Here is a 23,374-nt window from a genome sequence, read left to right as displayed (position 1 = left end):
TGAGTTTTTCCCTCTGGAGATGGGAGTGGGAATGTGAGCAGGGAGTGACCAGCCCAGATGGGCCAAACATCAACAACTGTGGGGTTGGGCCTGGAGGAGGGCAGAGGGGCAGAACCCCCTCCCTGAGCACGGCTGGGCCTGAATGGTACCAGCTGTCTGGATGTGTTCAGACCACCAGGTGGGTGGGCACGGCTAGAGGTGGGTGGTCTCCAGACTCAATTGAGGCTCCCCGAGTCTTCTGTTCACTCACTCTGCCCCTGGAGAATCAAGGGACCACAGGACCACAGGAATCTTGGCCTGGAGACACCAAGGACAGAGCATCCTCTGCTTTGCTCTCCCAAAGGATGGATCCCAGACTCACTGCTGGCTGATGGGCTGGCTGGCAGTGTCATGTCTGTCATCTATATACCCTGTAGTCTTCAGGACACAGCTGACATGTAGGGCCAACTACCAGTGTTCTGGTGGGCCACAGTGTCTTCAAGCCTGACCCCAAGTCACTCCCAAATATGGTAGAGGGGCTGCCACAGAATGCCCTCCCACCCACTGACACAGCAATGCATCCAAGTGCTTGGGGAAGGTGTTTAATGAGATCTGGGGACATGGCACAGCCCCATATAAAACCACCAAACTTCAACCTGGTGGGAAAAGACAGCGAAACAGGAGAGTAAACTCGCAGGGAGAGGGGAAAGCTTTTCAGTTGGCTGGGGGAGGGGGTGGAATGTTTCCAGGGCCCTCTGAAGGCAGCGGGGGCCTCAGCATCGGGGGCATGGGAGCTGGGGGATGGACCCCAGGATTTGACGGGTGAACTCCAGGAGGCTGGGGATGTACCCCAGGAGCTGGAGGATGAACTCCAGGAGGAGGGGGGTGGACCCCAGGAGGCTGAGGGTGGATCCCAGGGGCTGGGGGGTGGACCCCTGGGGCCTGTGGGTGGACCGAAGAAGCTGATGGGTGTACCCCTGGGGCCTGGGGGTGGACTCCAGCAGATGGGGGAGGGTGAACACCTGGGGCTGGAGGATGGACTCCTGGAGCTGGAGGGTGAACTCCTGGAGCTGGAGGATGAACCCCAGGAGCAGGGGGATGGACCCCAGATGTTGGTGGGTGGACCACTGGTGCTGGGGGATGTACCCCAGGAGCTGGAGGGTGAACCCCAGATGTTGGTGGGTGGACCACTGGTGCTGGCGGGTGGACCCCAGGAGCTGGTGGGGGCAGCTGGGGAGGACCTGGGGGCCCTGAGGGTGTAGGCCCACTGGGAGGCATGGGAGGCAGAGGCAGGCCTCCTGGTGGAGGTGGAGGCAAAGACTCAGGCAATGGTGGTCGTGGGGGCAAACCATTCATCAGTGGGGGTGGTGGCCTCTTCACTCCAGGGGGCCCAGCGGGCAGGCTTGGTGGAGCAGGGGGCTTTTCCATCTTAAAGTGGAACTGAAGGAAGAACTGGAAAGAAACAGGAAAGGTGAATGGAGTCCCTTGGGGCTTTGGGTGGAGAGACAGGACAGCCAGGGCAACTGACAAAAGGTCCTGGAATTGCCCAGACCTAGAGTGACTTACCTGCTTGGTTTCTCGGTTCCAATGAGTCCAAAACTTGCCCTCGGCTTTGTCAATCTCCCTGCTCGGCACCTGTGAAGGGCGAGGGAGGGAACAAAGATGGGCCTTTGCGACCCTAGGGCCCAGGTTCAGGCAGGGACTGCACCTCAGTGTTAGAGCAGGCCCAGTCGGGGAGGACTTTGTGAGGGAACTGGGCTTGGTTTGGGGGTACTAGATACGGCTTACATTCTAGCTCTTCACCCCAGGGAAGTCATAGTTTATGCTATTTTGTTCACCAGTATCTTCCCACGCACAGGACAGTCAAGGAATCCCTGACTAGCCTGGTACAGAGGCATGTCACTGCTGGACACATGGGGGCTCCGCTCTTAGTGGCCACTTCCTCAGGATGCCCTTTCCCACCCCAGAGACAAGGTCCTACTGGGAAAGGCACCCCTAGAATGCGCAGCGCAAGCTACCTTGAAGGCAATGGTCTCGTAGGGCTCAGCAGCCATTAGCAGGTACTGCCAGCGGCGGTCTGGGGGCTCAATCCTCTGCTCATAGGCAGACATGAAGCGGTGGCGTGGCATGATGCCGTCGGCGATCTCGGGATAGTCAATCTGGTGGGATACAGCCAAGTGGCAGCACTGCCTCCTAGAAGCCCCTCCCCTCATGACTGGGCACCGGGCCTCATCTCACCTGGAAGAGGAGGCTCTGCTGGCCCATCTCGGTGTCCCTCTGCTTGGTCACTGCAACACAGGAGGGTCTCAGGTCCAGGGTAGCTTGTCACCCTCCCAAAGCCAGGACCCCAGGGAGGTCACTTGGCTGTAGGGCACCACCCAGGCCTGGGAGGACTCTGTGCTGTAGGTACCACCTGCCTAAGACCATACAGATGGTGGCAGAACAGCTCTGCATTACCCTGACCCCTGCAGCCTGGGACAGCACTGTGAGCAGGAACTGAGGAGAGGAGGCAACAGGTGTGTGGGGCAAGTGAGGCCTATACCCCTGCCTCCAGGAGAGGGTGCCCTTCACATTAGAGCCCTGTGGCTTCCATGCTGTCCTCGGCGCAGCTCCTGGGCACGTCAAACTTCCCCATAAGCCTTCCAGCTTTTTCCTCTACACTCATGACAGAGACCGAAGGCCTATCACAGCCAAAAAGCCTTTGGTGGCCCCATGTGGATCCTGCCACTGTGGACCTGGTTCATAAGCCGGCATGCCCAGGGGCCTTTGCACACTATGTCCTGTCTGCAATGCCAGTCGCACATAGGACACTCCCATCTTTTGTTAGAACACAGTTCCCTATATTCCACCTGGGTCATGTAACTGGCTTTTTGAATTAGGTAACACAGACCCTTATCCTGTCACTCCACTTTCTCTTCTAAGATCCAGTTCCAAGCTCAACAAGAAAGGGGCATACCAGGCTTCCTGCCCTTCCCAACACATCACTCATCTCCACTAGGAATGCCAAGAATTACTAGCTCCCACAACAGCCTGGCAGGTGCACAGGGGACACGATGTCCACACGGTCATGTTTGAGAAAGTTCATATTGGGAAGGGGTGGGATGGGTGGTCCCTGAAAGCAGCGAGGTGTGGGCAGGTGGAGATCAGTATGTGTATGGCTCAGAGATGGGTCTAGGGTCCTGGCCAAAAGGTTCACTCCTGCCCATGCCAGCTGTGGGCCAACTTACCCCCAGACAAACTTACCTTTATAGCCTGGGCGGCCAATCTTCACAAACTTCTTTACTTCTACCTTGACCTTCTCTGGCGCCGGCTGGGCGGGGGCCTCCTTGGCTTCCTTGGCTGCTCGCCGGGCCCTGCAGGATGGACACAGCACTGTACCCCCCATCCCCCCCCCCCCCACATACACAGGCTGCCAAGGCCACAGGCCCAGGTGCTAGGAACCATCCTGCCCCCGCATTGACCTTGAAGAGCCTCTGCTAAGTTAAGGAGTTGGGAAATGGGGGTCAGATGGGGGTCCCAGGGTATGAATGGAATGGATGAGACATGCATGGACATCTTTCTCTTTCTGTCACATTTCCCACTGTCCCTTACTAGGAAACCTTCTGATAACCCCACACCTCTCTCCATTTACAGAACCCTCACTCTTGCTAGGTAAGGAGCATGTCTTATTCCTCCCCTAGCACCGGGCAACCGCACCCACCCACCCCTGCTAGGCAGGGCTCAATGCCCGGATCACAGGCCAGGCTGGCCCCAGACCACCTCTGCATCATCTGGCATGGCTCACAGAGATCCCAGAGAAGTGCCAGCCCCTGACCTGGGACCTAGGGCATTGAACTAAGTATGGGGGTGACATACTCACAAGTTAGTCTGGTGCTTTTTCCCCTGGGTGTGTGCGAGGTAGCTCCCCTAGAGTGGGAAGGGACACAATTCAAGACAAAGTGAGCAGGGATGGGGACTGGATGCCATATAACCAGGCCTGCCCTCCTTTCTTCCTGCTGGAAGCAGGGCCCCAGTGTCCACAGTGCAGAAGGGAGAGACCCTGACATACAGGCTCATTGTCTAGTTGTGAACAAACTCGAAAATAAAGCGAATGTTCAACAACATGGGGAACGGACAAATAGGACCTGTTCATCCCTGCATGGTAAGCCTGACGTGAGCACTTGTCAAGACTTCTGTATGGGTGATCTCAGTCATCAAAGGAAATGAACTGGAGCCACACCACTAGGGACCTCATAATCCAATGTCAAATGTTCTGGAATGTGCCCCATGCTCACAGATGCATATCTGTGTAACAATGTCATGCACCAATAGTATTAAAGAAAAATAGACAAGCAGCAAATCCGAAGCACTGACGGTCTCCAGTGGGGCTGAGAGAGCAAGATGAAGGCTGGGAATAGAGGGGGCTCAGCCTTCATTTGGAGTGACCAGTGTCTCTCCTAAAAAGACACATTTGACCTGGCTGCTGTGGCTCAGTGGATTGAGCGTGGGCCTGCAAGCCAAGTGTCGCTGGTTTGATTCCCAGTCAGGGCACATGCCTGGGTTACATGCCAGGTCCCCAGTTGGGGTAGCGTGAGATGCAACCACATTGATGTTTCTCTCTCTTTCTCCCTCCCTTCCCTTCACTCTGAAAATAAATAAAATCTAAATATATATATATATATATTTTTAGAAAGCTAACAATAGAAAATATATTAAAAAAAAAAGAAGACGCATTTGAAGTTGGGCTCAGTGAAGGAATGAGTGGCAGGCACCAATCAGAGCACCTTTGTCCTTGGCCACATTCTGAATGACTGTCAGGTTAACAAGACAAGAGCCTGGAGGACAGGTGGGAGCAGCACATCCTGCCAGAGAGCTTGTCTGCTGGGACAGGGAGGGAACGTGGGGAGCAGTCACTGAGAACTTACCTCATTGTTGTGGAGCGTCAGACACAGTTTGCATTCATATGAGCCCAGATGGTTCTTCATGAAATAAGGGTCCTGGGAAAGAGGCACAGTTCATCAGAGCCAGGAAGATAGCACCATGTGGCACCATCTGCTGAAAACAGTACTTGAGAAGCAGGGCTTTCCTCTGGCTGGTAAGGGAGCGGTGGCTGTTGTCCTCTGGGGCAGATGTTCTGAGACTGAGGACTAGAAGAAGCCTGGGGCTGGCATGGCAGGAGCCTGCAAGGGCAGTGCTGCTGGACTACCCGAGTCTACTCGCGGAGCTGGGGGCTGACTGCATCTGCCACAAGCTCCTGGGGTGGGCGGTGACACTGCTGGTCCCTGAACCCCACTCTGAGCAGCAGGGGTCTCCGGGGAGTCCCTGGCTCCCTACTGGTATCAGTTTTTAGATCTGCAAGGATGCAGGGCCCAAAGAGCACTGCTGGTTGTCCATCTCCTGGGCCAGGCAGGGATCTGGCCACAAGTCCCCCCCTAGCCTTCCAAGTGTCACAGCACAAGGTAGAACACAAGCAAGCAGGTTAAGGGAAAGGCCATGGACAGGTGACTGCAAAAATGGGGCATCAGGGAAGTGCTGCTGACTGCAGGCATGGAGCAGACTTGTGGGGTTCAAATCCTAACTCCACTGTCCAGGAACTGTGTCATCTTTGACAATGACCCCCACTCCCCAACTGTTTATTCATCTGGAATAATGGTTTTGTTTGTTTGACAGTTTACAGAACCGACATCACAGTGAGGCCTCTGAGGAACTTTGGGGGTGCCTAGCACATGCAAGGGCCCCATATACCTCAGGGGGTTTCAAAGTCTAAAGGGAACCATACACTGATCTCCAGGCTCTCACCTGGGCCACTCTGTCCCAGGGGCCACCGGGAGAAATCTGGGGACATCTGTGGTCATCAGATTGGGGGTGCTCCTGGCACTGGGGGGCAGGGATGCTGCTCGACACCCCACTGTGGCCAGGATGCCCCCACAGACTGACACTGACCAATGTCAGCAGTGCCCAGGGGGAGAACTAGTCTACTAAGACCTCTGTGTGGCTGAACTAAAATGCTGCCCTTCACTGCCTATGGCTGGAATGATATCAATTCATGTGATACTATCATGGCCCTTCCCACTGGAGATTTTCCATGCTGCTAGATTAAACAAACAAAACCAAAGTGCCCTGCACAATAAAAAAACAAAAAAGGAAAACAAAAAACCCTTTAAATGTGGGATAACTGACAGGAGTCTTGGGTGAGCAGTAGAGACCTGCTGCTCTAGGTCAAGTTCCCCTGTTTACAGATGAGAAGCCCAAGGCCGTTGCTCAAGAGCACAGGTGCAAGCATCTGGAATGTGGCTCCAGGGTGAGAGTGAGGCTGTAGGAACCCCCTTCTGGCCTCAGCTCACCTTGTTGATGTCGATGGTCTCCAGGGCCAACTGCCGGAGGCGCTCCCTGCGGTCACGGTTGCTCTCGGAAGAGGAGGCCACTCCCCCACTCCCAGTCTTTCCCCCAGGTCGATGCTGGAAGTCCATGGTGAGGACCGTGGGGCTTTATCAGACTGGAGAGAAACCTGAGGGGTGAGGTGGGGGGCAAAGGGGAGAGGTGGTGAGCTTACAGAACATGGCTGTCTGTCACTGGGGCCTCCCTGGGCCTGGGGTACTTAAGCCTGGCAGAGGGAGCAGGCAAGGGAGACCACAGGCCCACCCCCATTTCTTACCCCTCACTCCGCAACCCCACACCACATCTAAAACCCCCCATGGGACCCATCTTCATGGGACTGGAACAAGCCCAGTTCCTTCCGAAATGGCCAGAATGAGCTCCTAAATTGCTAGTGGCCAGCTGGTGCTGAGAAGTACCTGCTGTGAGAAACCTGACTGGCTCAAGGAAATTCAAACTTAAGCAAATACTTAACTGCTCACCAAATTAGAGTAAAAGTAAGTAACTATCAGAAACCAAACTGTTGGTTACTCATAGCCCATATCATTCCTGCCCTGGCAGCATCCCCACCCTGAATGAAGGTCCCTGCCCAGGTACCACTGGCTCCCCAGGGAAATCAGTTTCATATTGAGAAAAACTAGAATGAGGAGCCTCTCAGGTGGGAAAGGCAGGCACAAGATGAGGCTGCGGGTGAGGGCCAGGTTGAAAAAAAGGGGGAGTCCATCAAAACCTGCCTACTGACCCAGCCAGGAGGCCCCCTGCCTAGGGAGACCTCAGGAGATTTTTCTGGGGAAAGAATACCAGGGAAAAGTATTTTCAGGCACTAAGAGCTGAAAGAGCCTCATGCCCCAAAGAAAACAACAGCTCCTTGCCAGATCCACTGAGCAGGGAGACCTACAAGACAAGAAGCACAGCTCTCACATAAAGAGCTGGTAACTTCACATAAATGACACAAAAATACCACATGGCACACAGGGAAAAAGCAATCTGATGGAAACCTCAACAGAAAGTAACATCCTCCTTAATAATCAGAGACGTTACTGTACCATGAAACTAGAACAGGAGCCCTAACCAGTGTAACTTGGCTGGGCGTTGTCCCGCAAAGCAAGAACATCTCAGGCTCAACTCCTCATCAGAGCATACACCTTGGTTGTGGGCTTTATCCCTGGTCAGGGTGCATGCAAGAGGCAACCGACTGATGTTTCTCTCCCTGCCTTCCCTCTAAAAATAAATAAATAAAATATTTTTTCTTTAAAAAAAAAAAAAAAAATCTAGAACAGGATGCTAAAGGTCAGTCTGGGAAATGAACCCTTGGAAAGTAGAGACCGGATGATCCAAACAACTGAATACAAATGCTTAGAGGTAAGAGTCAAAGAAATCTGCCCTAGTCGGGAGCTCAGTTGGTAGAATGTTGTCCCCATATGCCAAGGTTGTGGGTTCAATCCCCAGTCAGGGTACATACAAGAACCAACCAATGAAATGCATCAATAAGTGGAACAACAAATCAATGTTTCTCTCTTTTTAAAAAGATTTTATTTATTTTTAGAGAGAGGGGAAGGGAGGGACCAGAGAAGGAGAGAAGCATTAACTGGTTGCCTCTGATGCACCTGCAACTGGGACCTGGACCATAACCCAGGTATGTGCCCTGACTGAGAAGGGAACTGGTGACCTTTTGGTTTGCAGGACAATGTCCAACCCACTAAGCCACACCAGTCGGGGCTCTCACTCTCTTTAAAAATCAATCAATAAAAAAAATTTTTTTTAAGTCAAAGAAACCTGGCTGGTGTGGCTCAGTGGATTGAGTGCCAGCCTATGAACTGAAAGGTTGCTGGTTCGATTCCCAGTCAGGGCACATGCCTGGGCTGTGGGCCAGGTCCCCACTTGGGGGCGTGAAAGAAGCAACCACATATTGATGTTTCTCTCCCTCTCTCCCTCCCTTCCTCTCCCTCTAAAAATAAATAAGTAAATCTTTAAAATAAATAAAAGTCAAAGAAATCTCTCATAAGGGAAAACAAAAAAATAAAAAGTAGCAGAGCAAGAATCTAGATGAAATTCCAGAGTGAGAACAGAAAGAAACACGGGGAGTATTATCAAAGAAATAAACATTACCATAGAATAGAAAATGTCTCAGGACTGAAAATTATCTAATTCTTCCCATATAAACAAAAAGACCCTCAATAAATGGCTCATGAAACTTTACACCATTGAGGAAAATGCTGTTTCTACTAGACAGAAAAAAAAAAAAGGTCAGAAAGCAGAATGGGACCAGACCTTTCAGAACAGCACTGATCCGGTAAGAGGAGCAACGCTCTCGCACCTTAAATGCAGATTTTCAACTTGGAATTTTAATTTTATACCCAAACTGTGAGGATAAATAAAGCCATTTTCAATTAACCAAGGACTCAAAATAAATTAACCAATCTTGAATCAATTTCTTCAAAAACTAACAGGAGATAAGCTTATAGAAGAAAGAGGAAGAAATGGTTAGATTACAAACAGAACCCAACCTAGCAGAGCACTAACATAAAGTTCGAGGACAACTGCTTCACTGTAAACAACCAGAACAAAGTGGAGCAGGAGAGTGTCAGCGTTTGGGAGAAATGTTTCCGTGGGGGAAAGAAAAAAAAGGATCAATTCGTTTAAATCTGTGGAAAAATACAACCTATTGGTGTCTGAGGTGCTGGAGCTTTGAGAAAAAAATTTAACTGGCAAAGAAAATGAATTAGCTTTGAGGGGAAAAAAGAATAGTACAGGAAAAGCGGCACAGATGAACGTTACTTGCTTTAACAGTATATCATATTTTTAGCTTCAGAAAATAGAACTAATGATTTGTGTAATGCTCAAGACATAACCACATCCACGCATGGAGTGGGGGGGGGGGCAGAAATAAGACCTCATCAATCACAGTAGGAAGTCAGCAGGCCGGGTCGAAAGGCGACACATCCAGAAAGAATTGTTCTTTACAAAGGACTGGCTTTAAGCACTGAGCAGAAGTGGCTTCTGGGGCCAAGGAGAGAGCAGGGATGAATGATAGCTTTTTATAAGCAGGCTATTATCTCCTTAAAACTGGCAAACAAATTAGTATCAGGAGCTTCTCTCACTCGTTCTGCGTTGCCAAAGGTATATACGAAAGAGCGGTTCAGGCATCACAGTCTGACCGGTGGGAAAAGTCATTTAATAATCTCGGGTCTTTGCTGGCGACATGGGGCCAGCTAAAGGGCTCTGGTGGCCTTGGGCGCCGTATTGGACTGTCTCCAGGACCTTAATTATTATTTGGCCTGGAACCGGTGACCACTGTTACCCCCATTCCAGGTATAGAAACAGGTTCAGCGGAACCACGATTCCCGGACCACAGAGCCAGTGTACTAACGGATGCAAATTAGTGCTCAAGAGAGTTCCTCGGTTACACGGAAGGCACCATGTGAGCTGCGACCCCAATTCAATCTCAGCGGGTCATTGGAAAGTTCTAAGTGAGCGGAACTGGAGTGGGCGCCGGGGACACAGGCCTAAAGTTCCTGAGTAGTGGGCGACGCAGTCGTCTGTCCTCAGTCTGCACCGCAGGCGCCCCTCGCCCACGTTCGCTCCCTTCCAGCGGACTCTGAGATCCGGATTCGCCGCTTTCGCTTTGCTGCTCACCTGCACCCGAGGCCGCGATTCTGTCGCTTTTCCAGCCGCCACCGCCACTACGACTTCGTGTAGCGAACAGGCGCCGCGGGCTGAGGAAGCACTTCCGGAGGCAAAAGGGGCGGGATCTCTCACGTGCGCATGTTCGGCCCGCCCAGCGATGGAGGCGAAACACTGGAGGCTCGAGGGAACGGGGCGCGGCTGAAAAATGTGGGCCGGCAGAGGAAGTACGCATGCCCACCAGGCTCTCAAAACTACCTCAATCGGTTTAATTGGCGCGAGGACTGTTCTCGCGGGAGAGAGGGCTGCGATTCCCCTGCTCCGCCTATTCCTGTGTATTTCAGTGAAAGGCGCCATCAGTCGTAGGGGTGCTTTGTTTCCACCCGGAGTCCAACTTATTGCATACAACAATCATCCGTCTCACCCACTATCCCCTACGCCCCACTAACGCTCCACTCTGTCCGTACGGCCCCCGAGACGCCAGTGCCCGTGGCCGGTGATTGACAGGATGAAGGGCCCGGGAACGCGCAGGCGCAATAGTTTCGGGAGCGCTTCCGGGAAGGCGCCGTGGAACTTTTTGGTGTTAGCGGGGACGGTGGCCGGGAGGTCGTGGCGCGCCTCAGCGTTCTGAGTCCTGAGGCGCCATGCGCTACAACGAGAAAGAGTTGCAGGCGCTGTCCCGGCAGCCAGCCGAGTTGGCGGCCGAGCTGGGCATGCGGAGCCCCAAGAAGGGCAGCTGTGAGCGGGGCAGGGGCTGTGGGCCGTGGACTGGGCGGGCGAGGGTGAGGGTCGGAGAGGGGTGGGCGGTCGCCGAGCCTGCGCGAGCCTGCCCTGTGTCCACAGTGGTGAAACGGAGGCTGGTGAAGCTGGTGGTCAATTTCCTCTTCTACTTCCGGACCGACGAGGCGGAGGTAGGGTGGTGCAGAGGGCTGGGGTCGCGGGGATGGAGTCCCCGGGACACCCGCTTATGCGGCCCGTCTGCCCCCAGCCCGTAGGAGCCCTGCTGCTGGAGCACTGCAGAGTCACCCATGAAGAACCCACTGGCTTCTCCATCAGTGAGTGCGGGAGTCGGGGACCAAGCAGGAGGTAACTCCAGCTCTGCTCTGTCTCTCCCCAGAAACAAAGTCCGCCGTCCCTGGCAGAGCTGGGTTCCTTACCTGGGTGGCAGGCTGTGCGCACCTGTCCCAGCTACTTTCTAACTGCCACCGCCAGGGCCACCAGGATTTGCACTCCTGTTGGGGAGCACTGCCCTCTTAGGGTGCTTCCACTTGAGGGTGGAGTCTGCAGAGAAAGGGGAGGCTTCTGGTTTCCTGTAATCTTAACGCAGTGCCACAGAGTGGGGCTTCAACAGCAAGTTTATTTCTTCCAGTGCTGGAGGGCAAAAGTTAAAGGTTGGAGAGTTGGCAGGACTGGTTGCTTCTGAGGGAGAATGTGTGCCATGCTTTCCCAGTTTCTGGAGTCGTCTGGCAGTCTTTAGCATTTCTCGGCTTATAGAAGCATCACCCTTTTTTCTGCCTCTGTAGCTTTGTGGCCTTTCCCCTGCATGTCTATGTCCAAGTTTTTCCTTTTTATAAGTACACCAATCTTATTGTATTAGGAGTCCATCCCACTCCAGTGTGACCTTAATTATACTTATAACTACTTTATATCTATATAGGCCCTGTTCTTAGGTTACAGGGGCTAGGTTTTGAACACACGCTTTCAGGGATACAATTCAAGCTACAGTTGATGGGAAGCAATGAGCCCAAGCTGGGGCTGGAGGAGGGGATAGTAGTGGACAGTGGTAACAGTAAGCTAAGACCTGTGGGTGGGCATGGGAGTGAGCAAGGAGAAATGGAGCCCCTTCCTCTGCAGGCTTCGACGAGGATCCAGAGAGGAAGTATCACTTTGAGTGCTGCAGTGAGGAGCAATGTCAGGAGTGGATGGGGGCTCTGCGTCATGCCAGGTGGGGTGTGGGGTGTGGGCTGGTCTGGGGCCCGGGAGCAGGGGCAGAGCCGGGCCCTATGAGCACAGGCCACTTCCTTCCCCAGCTACGAGTTCATGCGCCGGAGCCTCATCTTCTACAGGAATGAGATCCAGAAGATGACTGGCAAGGTGTGCATAGGGCACGGGAAATGGGGGGTGGGGGAGTTCCTGGGTCCCGGCTCATGCCACCCATCCACCACACAGGACCCCCTGGAACAGTTCGGCATATCGGAGGAGGCCCGGTTCCAGCTGAGTGGCTTGAAGGCACCAGTCTAGGGTTGAGTTTGGGCTCCTCAGCTTGACTCACTGGGGCCTGAAGGAGCCCTCCCCATCTTGGCCAGGCCCTGGATTTCCTGGCCAAACCTGGATTTTCGGAGTGAGGTGTTTTGGCTTAAAGACTTTCAATAGCCCAAGACTGGTGAAGGTGGGCAGAGGCTGTGCCTTAGGACTCATCAGACTAGTCTAGCACCTCTCGGTGCCACATGCTGCTACTAGTGGACAAGTGTCCACTCCCAGGAGTTGTACCTGGTTCCTGGGGCTCGTCCATCTAGGACCTGGTGGGTGCCTGAGGCTGGCGCAGCTCTCTTGCCGTGTGCAAGCTGAATGTATGAAGCTAAATAACGCTGTGAAGGGCGCGGGGGCCGTGCCTCCTGGACTGCTGTGAATTCTGCTGAGGGCGAGGACCCAGCCAACACCTCTAGACAGAGCTGGAAGCGTTTGCTCTCAAGCTGGCATGCTTGTTCTGTTCAAATAAAAGGTACCTCTTTTCCACACAGGACAGTGGTGCAGTGAATGCAAACAGGGACATATGTCCATAGGCTGGCAAAGCTGGTTCCTGAGGGAAGTGAGGCTCCTAGGGAACAGAGGTCCTCTCCAGGCCTGAGGTTTAAGTGCCTGGGAGGAAGAGGCTGGGCTGCTCAACTTTAGGGGAGGAGACCCAGACCCTAGATCCTAGAAAGGCAGGGAATGCTGGGAGCCCTGCTTATAGTCCTTGAGGGAGAATGGGGGTGGTGGTGATGGGATCCTTAGATGTCCTGTGATCCCACCTCCAATCACAGGCCTCCCCCTTACATGCAGGTGTGGGGACCTTGAGACAGGTTTGGTTTTAGTTATCAAAAGGGCCATTCTTGGGAGGATGGCTGCTGACCTAGTCAGATATAAGCCCTAGGGAGGCTAGGCCTCCCAGATGTGGGCACTCCCTGTCCACCAGTCACAGCAGCTGCTTTCTGGAGCACATGGGGCCCTCAAGTCTCTCTTACGGTCTCACCATGTGGTAACCAGGGAGAAATGCCAGCAGACCAGATTCAAGTGAAAACAAACATTTTATTACAGTCTAGAGACGGAAATAAGAGTGCAGTGGGGTTTCCTTAGGGAAAGAGGGTCAAGCCAGCAACCCAAAGGGGTGGGCCACAACAGCGACCCCAACTGAACCATGGTCTACCAGAATGACAAAGCAGGGCCAGTCTGAATAACAGTTGAGGTCATCAAGACAAAAGCCACAAGTCGGTGTGGATGGACCATGTGAATGGGAATGACAGGGTGGTGAGGAAATGAACAGTCTCCTGCAACGGCACGGATAAATAAAGGACAAGCGTGTCTTAAATAAATCACAAGTCACAACTGGAAGGGAAGGCTGGTTCCTCCAGACTGGGAGGGTGTTCTGAGTTAGGTTTTCCTGAGCAAAGTGCCCTCACAGCACTGGGCATCTCTGAAGTTGCCCATAGTCAGAGCAGCACTGGGTCTCTGCCCAGAGACTAGAACGCATTCCCCACGATGGTGGTGGTGTGGTGGTTCATTTGGCCTTCCCTCCTGCAGCTGCCCTTGCTGCCAACAGTGGCCATTCAATCTCATAGTCAGGAGGGCTGAAATGGGGGGCCTAGAAAGGAGACCACAGTATTAACCAGAACCCAGCTCTGCCTGCTGTTGGGCAGACTTGGTTGTGTGGGGAGCATAGACATGGCACATCAGTAGTAGGTCCTACACGGTGGTGCAGTCACCATGAAGTGATGCAGTGTTGAGTACAGGATTGCTTGGTTCTAGACCAGGGACTTGCCACATGCTGTGACTTTTCCTACTTTTAGCCGTACAGCTTTTTAGGGACCCCTGTGCTCCTGACACGGAGAACGCTGCCCTGTGCTGGGGATGGGGTGGTGGGATACAGGGTGAGCACAGCACCTTCATGTGCCAGAAGCACAGACCTGGAGGTAAGGGAGCCAGGGCAGCAGTTACAGGACAGCAAGTTATGAAAACCTGTCCAAGCACCATCTTCAGCCTCAACTACTGTTCCTGGCCAGGCATCACCCCAGGGCAAGCAGAAGGCAAGGTTCTACCAGGACCCACCTGAGGAAATGAGGTCAGGTCAATGGCAAAGCCTGCTCTGCACCCTTTTGGGCCTGTGTTCCACAGGACCACTGCCTCCTCCCCAGAAAGGCCAGCTCCAGCCCTGCCCCCAAGAATGAGGAGGGAGCAGGGCCAGGTCAGGCCTATTGCACCAACCCTCTCAGGCAGGCAGAGGGCCCCTGGCAACCATATCTGGAGAGGTGAGCTGCACTGGCCAGGCTGGGGAAAGTGGAAGCTCAAGGCCTTTTTTGAGTTCCCATGTCCCCTGGCAGAGCCACATCATGGGGACATGCACCAGAGCAGCCAGGGCTCTGACTGAACCTACCCAGGCTGGAGTGGTGCCCCCTTACCAGCCAGGACCTTTGGCTGGATGCCCTTCAAGAGGACTGAGGGCTTTCTGGAAACGCCCTTTCAGGGACAACAAACACTGCTCAACTGAGAGACCCAGGACTGGCTGAGACAGCAGTGCTGGAGGGACCCGAGAACCCTCTTGGCGACCTCTGGAAGCACCCAAACACCTCTCCTGCATTCCTGTAAAGCCAGCCTTTGCCCTCAATGCTCACCCAAGGTGCATTCATTCCCAAGCACCATGGAGGCTGCTCCAGTGTGGAGGCAGTTGTCACCCCAGTTGTGGGACTGAAGGGTCACAGAGCAGCAGCACAGACTGACCAGGGGGGACATGGAGCGCTCCAGCCCTGGTCCAATGCCACTTGTATACACTTGAATAAATAAAAACGTTTCCCCCCTTACTTTTCTCCTTTTTTAAAAAGTTTACTGTGCATTAATACCATCTAAAAATAAATGAAGTCAAGTCTGAAATTTATAAATTTTCATCACATCTCTATAAAATACTGTCACTTGTCAGAGTGACTCTTTTCTGTACAGACACACCAGGCACCCACGGCTAACCTGCCCCATGACCAGGCCAGCACCCCCTGGACTGCGCAAGCCCAAGACAGTACAGACATACAGATAAAGCACTTGCTCCCCAGCAGCCCCACATTGGAGTCAAGTACCAGACCTGCCCCATGAGCACCACTCATAGCAGCCCTCCTTCGAACAGCATCTGGAGGCCACCCACTGGCCCTTCCTATGCCAAAGGTGCCATCCCAGGGACCAGGGCTGATGATCTGGCTGGAGCATTCACAGTGATGGGGTAGGGGAGAGGGCCTTTTCCGAGGGGCATTAACCAAGGGAACCACCCTCAACCAGGAGACAGGTGTGCCTTTGGTATGGGAAAGCGTGGGAATGACAGGACAGACGCATCAAGGACTGGTTTTGGCGTTGGTCAACCTCGAGTCAGCACCAAGAGAATGTGGAGACGGCGAGGCCTGGCGATGAGATAGCACCGGGCCCGGCTATTGGCATCTCCACTGGCGGGCCAGTCCGTTGGGTCAATGTCTTTATATAGATCCTCTCATATATAGTATTTACATTTCTTAATAGGTTGCCTTTATAACTTCCGTGGAATAAGTCAAAATGTTTATACTTTTTAAAAAACGATAAATACTTTATCTAAAACTATCGACAGTATAAACTGGAGCCAGGCCCAGCATCTCCCATAGGTCTGCGCAGCGTGGACTCACAGCAGAGCCTTGTCCTCGGTCCGTCCCGCCATCTGGTTGGCCACCAGCCTCACGGCCCACCTGTCCTTGCACAGGTCTCAAGGTTGAGGTAGAAATCCTAGTTACCTGCAGAGACCGGCGCAGGAGGAAAGGCAGCATAGCGTTAGTGTTTCACTCAAGAGAGGCCCATACATACATCCCCAGGCCAGGAATCAAAGCCTACAGATAAATGGAAGGAACTTAGTCATTGCAGACACCACTGTGCCATGCCCCTGGCCCAGTCAGAGGCAGGAGATCACCATCCCAAGGCCCTTAATGGGGCACTGGGTCCCAGCCTCCCCTCCTCCCAGGGAGCCTTAGAACCGAGACCCTCCCTGGTCACCACATGCCAGTTCATGGGAAGGGGGGTGCTGCACCTGTGGGCAGCCCCACTGACAGGCCTGCACACCCCAAAGTGAGGTCATCACTGTCCAGGCTGGGGAGACCATGTATAATGGGCCCAGGATAGGACGAAAGGCAGCTGTCTGCTGTATGTCAGGACAGGGAGACTGACACCCAGAATCTTCCATGTACACACCTCTGACCTCTTCGAGCCGATACCAGTCACAGTGCCTTCTGACAGCATGAAGCCACTGTGAACTGCAGCCATCCTACCTTCCAGGCTTCTCCACCAGGACCAAGCCATTGTCCATCCCCAGACCTGAGCCACTATTGGAAGGCTATCAGACTTCTGTGGCCTCATGTATGTTTCCTCTTAAACATATGCAGACAGCTAAGTACAGCAGGCAGACCTCACACCTGGCTCCTGTCACCCAGTTAGCAACCACCTTGTACCTGAAGTACTCATCCCATAGGCCGCAGACTTGCCCAGGAGGGCCTTTTGCCCCACCAGCAGTGGCTGGGTTAGCTGCTCTAGAGGCTCAGCTGTCTAACACCCTCACTGCGAGCAAAGGAAGGCCTCACAGCCACCTTCCTTACCCCATTCCAAAAGTTAGGTCCTTCCTACACTACTCTCTTCTGATACCACACTTATATCCAAAATGCACGGGCCCAATTCCTTGGAGGCCAGTGGAGCACCAACCACCTGCCCAGGAAGCCCTTCCTGTGGGCACACCATGCTCATCCCATTATCCATTGGCCCCTGATACATATGGGTTGGGGCTTGCAGGCAGGGACCTCTAAGTAGCTCAACGCACAATCAACTTCTGAAAGCCTGCTAAATACCAGGGGCCTCAAATGCATGAAGTTTTCCTAAAACCATGAGGTACATTCAGTGAAACAAGCTGAGGCCATGAGTGGGCAAATGGCAATGCTGAGGTTCAGAGCTGCCCCCACGGCCCCACATTGGGGCTGTCTGCTTCCCTGACCACTACAGAAATGCAACTGAAATGTGGCAGCCAGATGGAGCTGGGCTGCATGAGCCAGGCTGATGGCCTCATCCACTACCTCCTGGTTCCCTCCCTGTAGGATTTAGTGCAGTCCCCTGCCCATCCAGCCTGTGGGGGCTCCATGATCTGCTGCCTCCTCAGGCTGGAACACTGTGAGACCTGGTGGGAAGGTCTGATGTGCACCAAGAGCTGTGGTCACTCCCTCCCAGGCTCTGTGGTGGTGCTTAGGCCACACTCAGAGGCTGATATGGATGGCTGCCATGGTTTCCCTTCCCGCCCTGTTCTTATTTTTCCTTGGTGCCTCTCAGAACCAATAGTCCCAGGTCCCTCCACAGAGCCCTATGGGCCCATCCACTCTCTGTGGAAAAAAGGACAGGTGAGTTTCTTGTATGGGCCATCTGGTTGGGCTCTAGCCTTACCTTACAGAACAGAACGGCTAGCTAACCAAGGTCTTTATCGCGGCTTAACCCCTGCAGGGCGCGCGGCATAAGAAGGCGGCATGCCAAGGGAAACCCACACGGCGGATGGCCCTGTGGAGCTGGCCTGCGGGATAATGGACGAGGCCTGGGCCAGGGCCAGCCCAGGCAGGGACTGGTGGTGCACCACGAAGGAGGGGCGGGAGACCTTGTGTGGGAGGGAGGCAAGCTTGATAGACAGAGAGGCGTTAGCAGGAGGCAGAGAGGCAACAGAGGAAGCAGGTAAGAAAGCTTGGTTAGCCGGGAGGGGCGCAAGTTTCTGTAGGAGCACGGGCTCAGAGTTAGCAGGGAGCATCGCAGGAGCAGGAGGCAAGGCAACGTTAGGAGGGCGGGGCTCGTGGAGTGCTGGTGGCCCCGCAGGGGGCCGACCCATGGGCAGAGGTGGCTGGGGTGGGGGCTGCCTCGTCTCCACAGAAGACAGGGCCTGAAAGGAAGAGGCGGGGGTACTGGCCACCGCCTGCATGGGGGTTAAGCTCAGCGTGGTGCTGCGACAAGCAGCCCCGCTGCCGAAACTGGCTCCAAACGGATGAGTGGAGGAGGAAGGCACCGCGTGGTTAAAGATACCTGCAAACAGGAGAGAAAAACTCAGCTTCAACAGGCGGGCATTCTCCAGGCAAGCGAAGAGACACACGTAAAAAGGGGAAGCAGAGAGCAGCCGCAGCTCTGAGTGCACGCAGGTGCAGGGACAAAGCAGCAGGCAGCAAGAGTGCAGGTGGCCAGGTGAGACTTACCTGCAGGATGGCCCAAGGCCACAACCCCCTCAGCATGCCTTCCTGAGCTCCCAGCTGTGAGCATCTCACCCATCTATGCCCAGCAAGGAGCCACCTGTGGAGGTCTAGGACCACAGAGGGCCCAAACCCGTGGCTCCGCTCCACCCTACACAGAGTCACAGTTCAATAGGCACTGTGGCTACTCTCTTCCCAATGTCAGTCCCCAAGCCTGCCTAGAGCCCATGGCCTATGTCAGGTCTGACAGTGACCTCCACAGGGAGGCAGAAAAACCCTAGTCACGGCGCCAGCTCTCCTGAAGGTACGAGAGACAGTCACAACTGGAGAGCCTGACAGGCCAATTCACACATAAGTGCTCTGCCCCTGTAACAGTAACATCTGTGTTTCATGAAAAGAAACAGAGGTGACGGGTGCAAAGTGAACACAAAGAGACACGCGAGGACAGCCTCTCACCCCTTAGGGGCTCTGGAAGGGAACCTGTAAAGCAGTTGTGATTAAACCCAGTGGTTCAGGAGGCCTCAGTGACGGCGTGGCATCTCAGACCCCATAGCAGGTCCTGGGGGACCAGAGTCAGACAGGAGAGACGCGCTACTGCCTACCTCCAACTGCACCGCCTGCCACACCAGAGGAAAAGCTGCCCATGGCATGCGAGTTGGTCAGTCTTGTTGCAGCTGATGAGACGTGCACTAGGCCAGCGGCAGCCGGCACAGAGCTGAACAAGGACTGCAGCACAGACGAGCCTAGGTTGGCCTGCAGGGACATGGGGCCCAAGGCAAACTGCGAGCCAGGTGCGAAAGTGCCCAGGAAGGGCCGGTGTGTCTGGGAGGAGGGGGCTGTGCCGCCTGCTGAGGACACTGCTGTGGTCAGGCCTGGACCGCTGAGGAGGCCCCCAGTAGGCACGGCAGCAGCAGAAATGAAGAGATTGTGGCCATTCTTGAAGTCAGGCTCGCGGTCCCGGCCCTTGCCCACCTTGCCATGCGATGAGGCCTTGTCTGAGGGTGTGCACATGGGCAGGCTCACCTCTGCCTCCCTGCCCTTGACCCCCTCGCCCTTTGGGCCACCCAGTACATCCAGCTGCCTCTTGTTCACAAAGGGGCCAGGCTCCGTGCTGCCCTCCTTGCCCCTAGGGGCAGAAAAGCTCAGGGGGGCACCCAGATTGGCCACCTCAGGGGCCTTGTGGGAGAGAGAAGCACCATCACTGAAGCTGTGTAAACTGAGGTCAGCAGCCAGGCCCCCGCTGAAGGTGAAGCCGTTGGGAGGGTTGCTGATGGGGCTCAGCCCGCCAGCCCCCGACAGTGCACCCGGGAAGTTCTTCCTGGGGTGGGTGGCCAGCTTGGCATCAACTGAGCCAAGCTCCTCTAGGGCAGGCCGGAAAGCGAACAGGGAGTTCTGGCTCAGAGCGGAGCTGGCCTGTAGTGGGCTGTCGGCAGCCTTGGCCAGGCTGAGGTCGGTGATGGGCGAGAAGGTGGACTTCCACTTGCTGCTGTTGATGGGCTCGCTGGAGGGCATCGGCTTCCTTCCTATCAGACTGCCACCTGACGAGGAGAGGCAGGGCTGAGGCCTGGGTGCCTCTGAGGGGCCAGGTGGGGCAGGAGCTGTGGTGCAAAGTCTTCAAGGGGGTCTGGGAGGGAGTTGCATGGGCTCAGACCACCGTAGCTCAGAATGATGCCCTTCCACCCAAAAAAGGTTGGTCTTGTGTGTGGTTGGGGTGGGACTACAGGAGAAGGTAAAGATCAAAGGAGAGTTTCTGCGGGAGGGAGGGCAAGTGGGTGGGTGAGTCAACACAAATCAGACTCTGGCCATTTAACCAGGAAGGAAAGAGGTCCGCTACCCATGCAACCGAGGACGTGGCACCTGGCAGTACTGAGACTGGCCTGTGGTGGGAATGGTCTTCCTGGCACCATTGTGCAAAACTGATGGGCATGTCACCTAGTACTGGGGACTCATGCAATGGAGCACTGTTACTCACCATTTTCTAAGGTTTTCGGAGGAGATTTGCTTTCTAAGGAGATAGTTGCAATTTTTCTCTCAATTCTATCAAGAAAAAAAAAAAAAAAAGATGACTGTTTGAAATCCCTGTGCACGCTAACAGAGGTATGTGTTCACTGAATTGCCCAGAGAGGTTGGGCAGCAGTAGCTGTAGAGCCTGCTAGCTGCAGGCTTCCTTCGAGGAGGACCCATGACTATCAGGAAGACCTTAGTGCTCATCACACCTGTGCTGTGGCCCCATTGCTGGCACAATGCTGTCCCTAGTGTGGGGACAGGGCTGAGGGTTCGGGTTCTACAGAGGAACAGGGACTTCAATTCCCCATATACAGACACATACGCATGTCCTAAATGGAACCATCTCTTAAGCTCTGTTTAAAACCCAGTGCTTGCTGTGGTGTACTATGTCATATATAGAACGTCATGCATGGAACATGTAGGACATCATATGCTGCAGCAATCTGTAATTTGTAGCAGCACCAAATTATAAATGGTGTGTATTCTATGCATCATTGTATTACAGTCTGTCCCCAAAGTCGCTATGATCTCCTGAGACACAGAACTTCTGAAAGAATCTGGAAACTAATAAGTTAGAAGTGTCTGAGACAAAAGAAGAGCACCCAGGTGCAACTTTTGAGAACATAATTATGTATTGGAAGAGGAGCAAAATAAAATAACTTTGACGGGACACCAAAAGCACAGGCAACAAAAGAAACCACAGATAAATGGGGACTTTTGTCAAAATTTAGCACTTCCGTGCTTCAAACGACACCAGCAAGCAAGTGAGGAGACAACGCACCATGTACCTGATAAGGGATCACGTATCAAAAATAAAGAACTCCCATAACTCAGCAAAGGACACCCAATTAAAGGTGGGGCCAAGGACCTTGAACAACCAATCAGCATGTGAGAAGATACTCAACATAGCTAGTTGTTAGGGAGATGAAAGGACCATGATGAGACACCACTTCATACCCATAAGAATGACTACTATATTAAGAACAAAATGAGACAATAACAAGTGCTGGTGAGAATGTGGGGAAACTGGAACCTAAGGGCGTGGCTGGTGGAAACGTACAATGGAGCGGCCGCTGTGGAATACAGGATGGTGAGTTCTCACAAAATAAAACACAGAATGACCATGTGACCCAGCAATTCCATTTGGTACTAGGTAAATTGTGACAAAAAACATGTATATGACTGTTCAAGTAGCACCATTCACAATAGCTAAAAACTGGAAGCAACCCCAATGTTCATGGACAGATAAGTGGACAAACAATATGTGGTCCACCCACACTGGAATATTATTCAGCCTTAAAAAGGACATTATGACAGCTGCCACAATGTGGATGAGCCTTGAGGACACTATGCTCAGTGACAGATGAGATTCCTAGAGAAGTCAGATTCATAGACAGAAAGTAGATGGTGAGTGCCAGGGGCTGGGGGAGAAAGAGTAGATGAGGAGTGATTGTTAAGAACCCCTGTACCGCCCCCAACTAATGGCAGGTAGAAGCTGCCTGTCCCTGGTAGGTCACACATGACCACAAGGGGCCTGTCCTTCAGAACCCTGCTGGTGGACACACCTCTCACAAGGATGGAGTGCCCACTCAACCTGGCCCTGCACCTCACCTGGTGCTGCCTTGCTCGTCCTCAGAGCCCGGCTCCTCATCGGAGGTCAGCGGGGAGTAGTGGGCCCCATTGGTTTGGCTCAGGGGCTTCTCTTTCTTGAGCACAGGTGGCTGGTCATTGTCCTGGTAAGGGACAGGAGAGCTCTTCAGGGAGCTCTCAGGGGATGAGATGGCTGTGATTTCCAAAGGCTGATTAATGTTGTTGACCTGAGGAACCAGCACAGACACAGCACAATTCTGTCAATGGGCTCCCCTGCTGCACCAACCCCAGGGCTTTGCTCTGATCCCTCCTGCCCAACCTTCCCCAGGGTGCAGAGTTCTTGGAAATCAAAGTCTGCCACCTGCCCACTTCCAGCATGTGTCTGGGCTCCTGATTGTGCTCCCCACCCACCCCATCTCAGGCAGCCCTGGAAACGAGACCTAATGTCTAGATGCCTGCCTGCCTGTGCTAGGGGGGGCTCCCCACCTTCTGCCCCAGCCATTTGTTCCTGGCCTCACCATGGAATTCAGGTTGAGGGGGGACCCCGAAGACTGTGTGAAGAGGCCGGCAACAGATGGCAAGGCCCGGCGCTTGGGGGATACACCTGAGCTCAGGCTGGGAGTCCCCGCTGATGCCCGTTTCCTCCTGCCCCGCTTTCGGCTGTCCTGCCCATGGCTCTGGCTGCTGTCTCCACGGGTGCCCCCGGGCAGAGGGCTGTGCTTGTTGGAAGGTGACTGCTTGGCGTTATTGGCACCAGCTGAGATGGTAAAGATGATCCTCCTCTTGGCCTCGCTCTCTGGATCCGAGAAGCCAGCTTCCGAGGGAAGGTCTCCTTTGCTGGAATCAGGGAGTGGGCCCTGGGCAGCGCTGAGCCGGGGGCTGACGCAGAGCTGGTGAGTTGGGGAGGCTGGACCGGAGTTCCGGGGCTGTACCAGCAGTTGATGGTGCTGTGGGGTGGAGCTGCGGGAGCTCATGGTAGTGAACAGGCTCCCAGAGCTGGAGGACTCATCGAAGGCAGGGGGCTCAGTTCCCGGAACGAGCGGGGCTGGGCTGCCTGCCAGGGCCCCACTGATGGCCACCGAGCCAGTGTAGGAGAAGCCTGCTGAGAAGGGACACAGTTTCTCAGGGAAGCCCATCCCAGGGGAGGATGGCACTGCCCTAGGTGGAGCTGGGGAGGACACTCAGCCCCTGAAAAGAAACCTCCATGTCATGGCTGCCCTCAGGACAGCACTTGGGGATCAGGCAGGAGGCACCCTCAGGCCGGTGCAAGCACCGATGAGAGCACCCAGGCATGATGAGCTCCTTCCCATGTTTGGATGTGGCATCACTGGAGGCCCTGGAGCCCATGTACAACTCCCCAC

General features: G+C 54.1%; 3 protein-coding genes across 3 annotated transcripts in view; 1 reads left to right on the top strand and 2 right to left on the bottom strand.

Moving 5' to 3' along the window:
• Positions 1-565: 565 nt before the first annotated feature.
• On the bottom strand, positions 566-10,430 carry SF3A2 (splicing factor 3a subunit 2). The gene is made up of 9 exons (XM_090289220.1): positions 9,970-10,430; positions 6,303-6,466; positions 4,884-4,955; positions 3,839-3,885; positions 3,223-3,332; positions 2,218-2,267; positions 1,998-2,138; positions 1,546-1,614; positions 566-1,431 (listed from the first exon to the last, which is right to left on the bottom strand). Exons 2-9 carry the CDS (start codon positions 6,426-6,428, stop codon positions 694-696), a joined length of 1,353 nt encoding a protein of 450 aa, XP_090145346.1. The 5' UTR covers positions 6,429-6,466; positions 9,970-10,430; the 3' UTR covers positions 566-693.
• A 60-nt stretch (positions 10,431-10,490) lies between these two features.
• On the top strand, positions 10,491-12,697 carry PLEKHJ1 (pleckstrin homology domain containing J1). Its single transcript, XM_090289218.1, has 6 exons — positions 10,491-10,695; positions 10,801-10,868; positions 10,946-11,012; positions 11,812-11,902; positions 11,988-12,051; positions 12,127-12,697. Exons 1-6 carry the CDS (start codon positions 10,602-10,604, stop codon positions 12,196-12,198), a joined length of 456 nt encoding a protein of 151 aa, XP_090145344.1. The 5' UTR covers positions 10,491-10,601; the 3' UTR covers positions 12,199-12,697.
• Positions 12,698-13,225: 528 nt separating this feature from the next.
• Positions 13,226-23,374, bottom strand: part of DOT1L (DOT1 like histone lysine methyltransferase) — a 58,689-nt gene continuing 48,540 nt past the window's right edge. Inside the window, exons 24-29 of the mRNA XM_090289219.1 lie at positions 22,532-23,112; positions 22,035-22,240; positions 20,389-20,453; positions 19,019-19,954; positions 17,635-18,255; positions 13,226-15,953 (exon numbers count right to left, since the gene is read on the bottom strand). Coding sequence (XP_090145345.1) covers positions 17,669-18,255; positions 19,019-19,954; positions 20,389-20,453; positions 22,035-22,240; positions 22,532-23,112 — 2,375 coding nt within the window. The 3' untranslated portion in view covers positions 13,226-15,953; positions 17,635-17,668. The remainder of the gene's footprint in view (positions 15,954-17,634; positions 18,256-19,018; positions 19,955-20,388; positions 20,454-22,034; positions 22,241-22,531; positions 23,113-23,374) is intronic.

The sequence above is a fragment of the Furipterus horrens genome, unplaced genomic scaffold (genome assembly GCF_987537825.1).
Source record: "Furipterus horrens unplaced genomic scaffold, mFurHor1.1.pri manual_scaffold_10, whole genome shotgun sequence".
In the NCBI taxonomy this organism is placed as follows: Eukaryota; Metazoa; Chordata; class Mammalia; order Chiroptera; family Furipteridae; genus Furipterus; species Furipterus horrens.
This window is presented reverse-complemented; position numbering and strand designations above follow the sequence as displayed.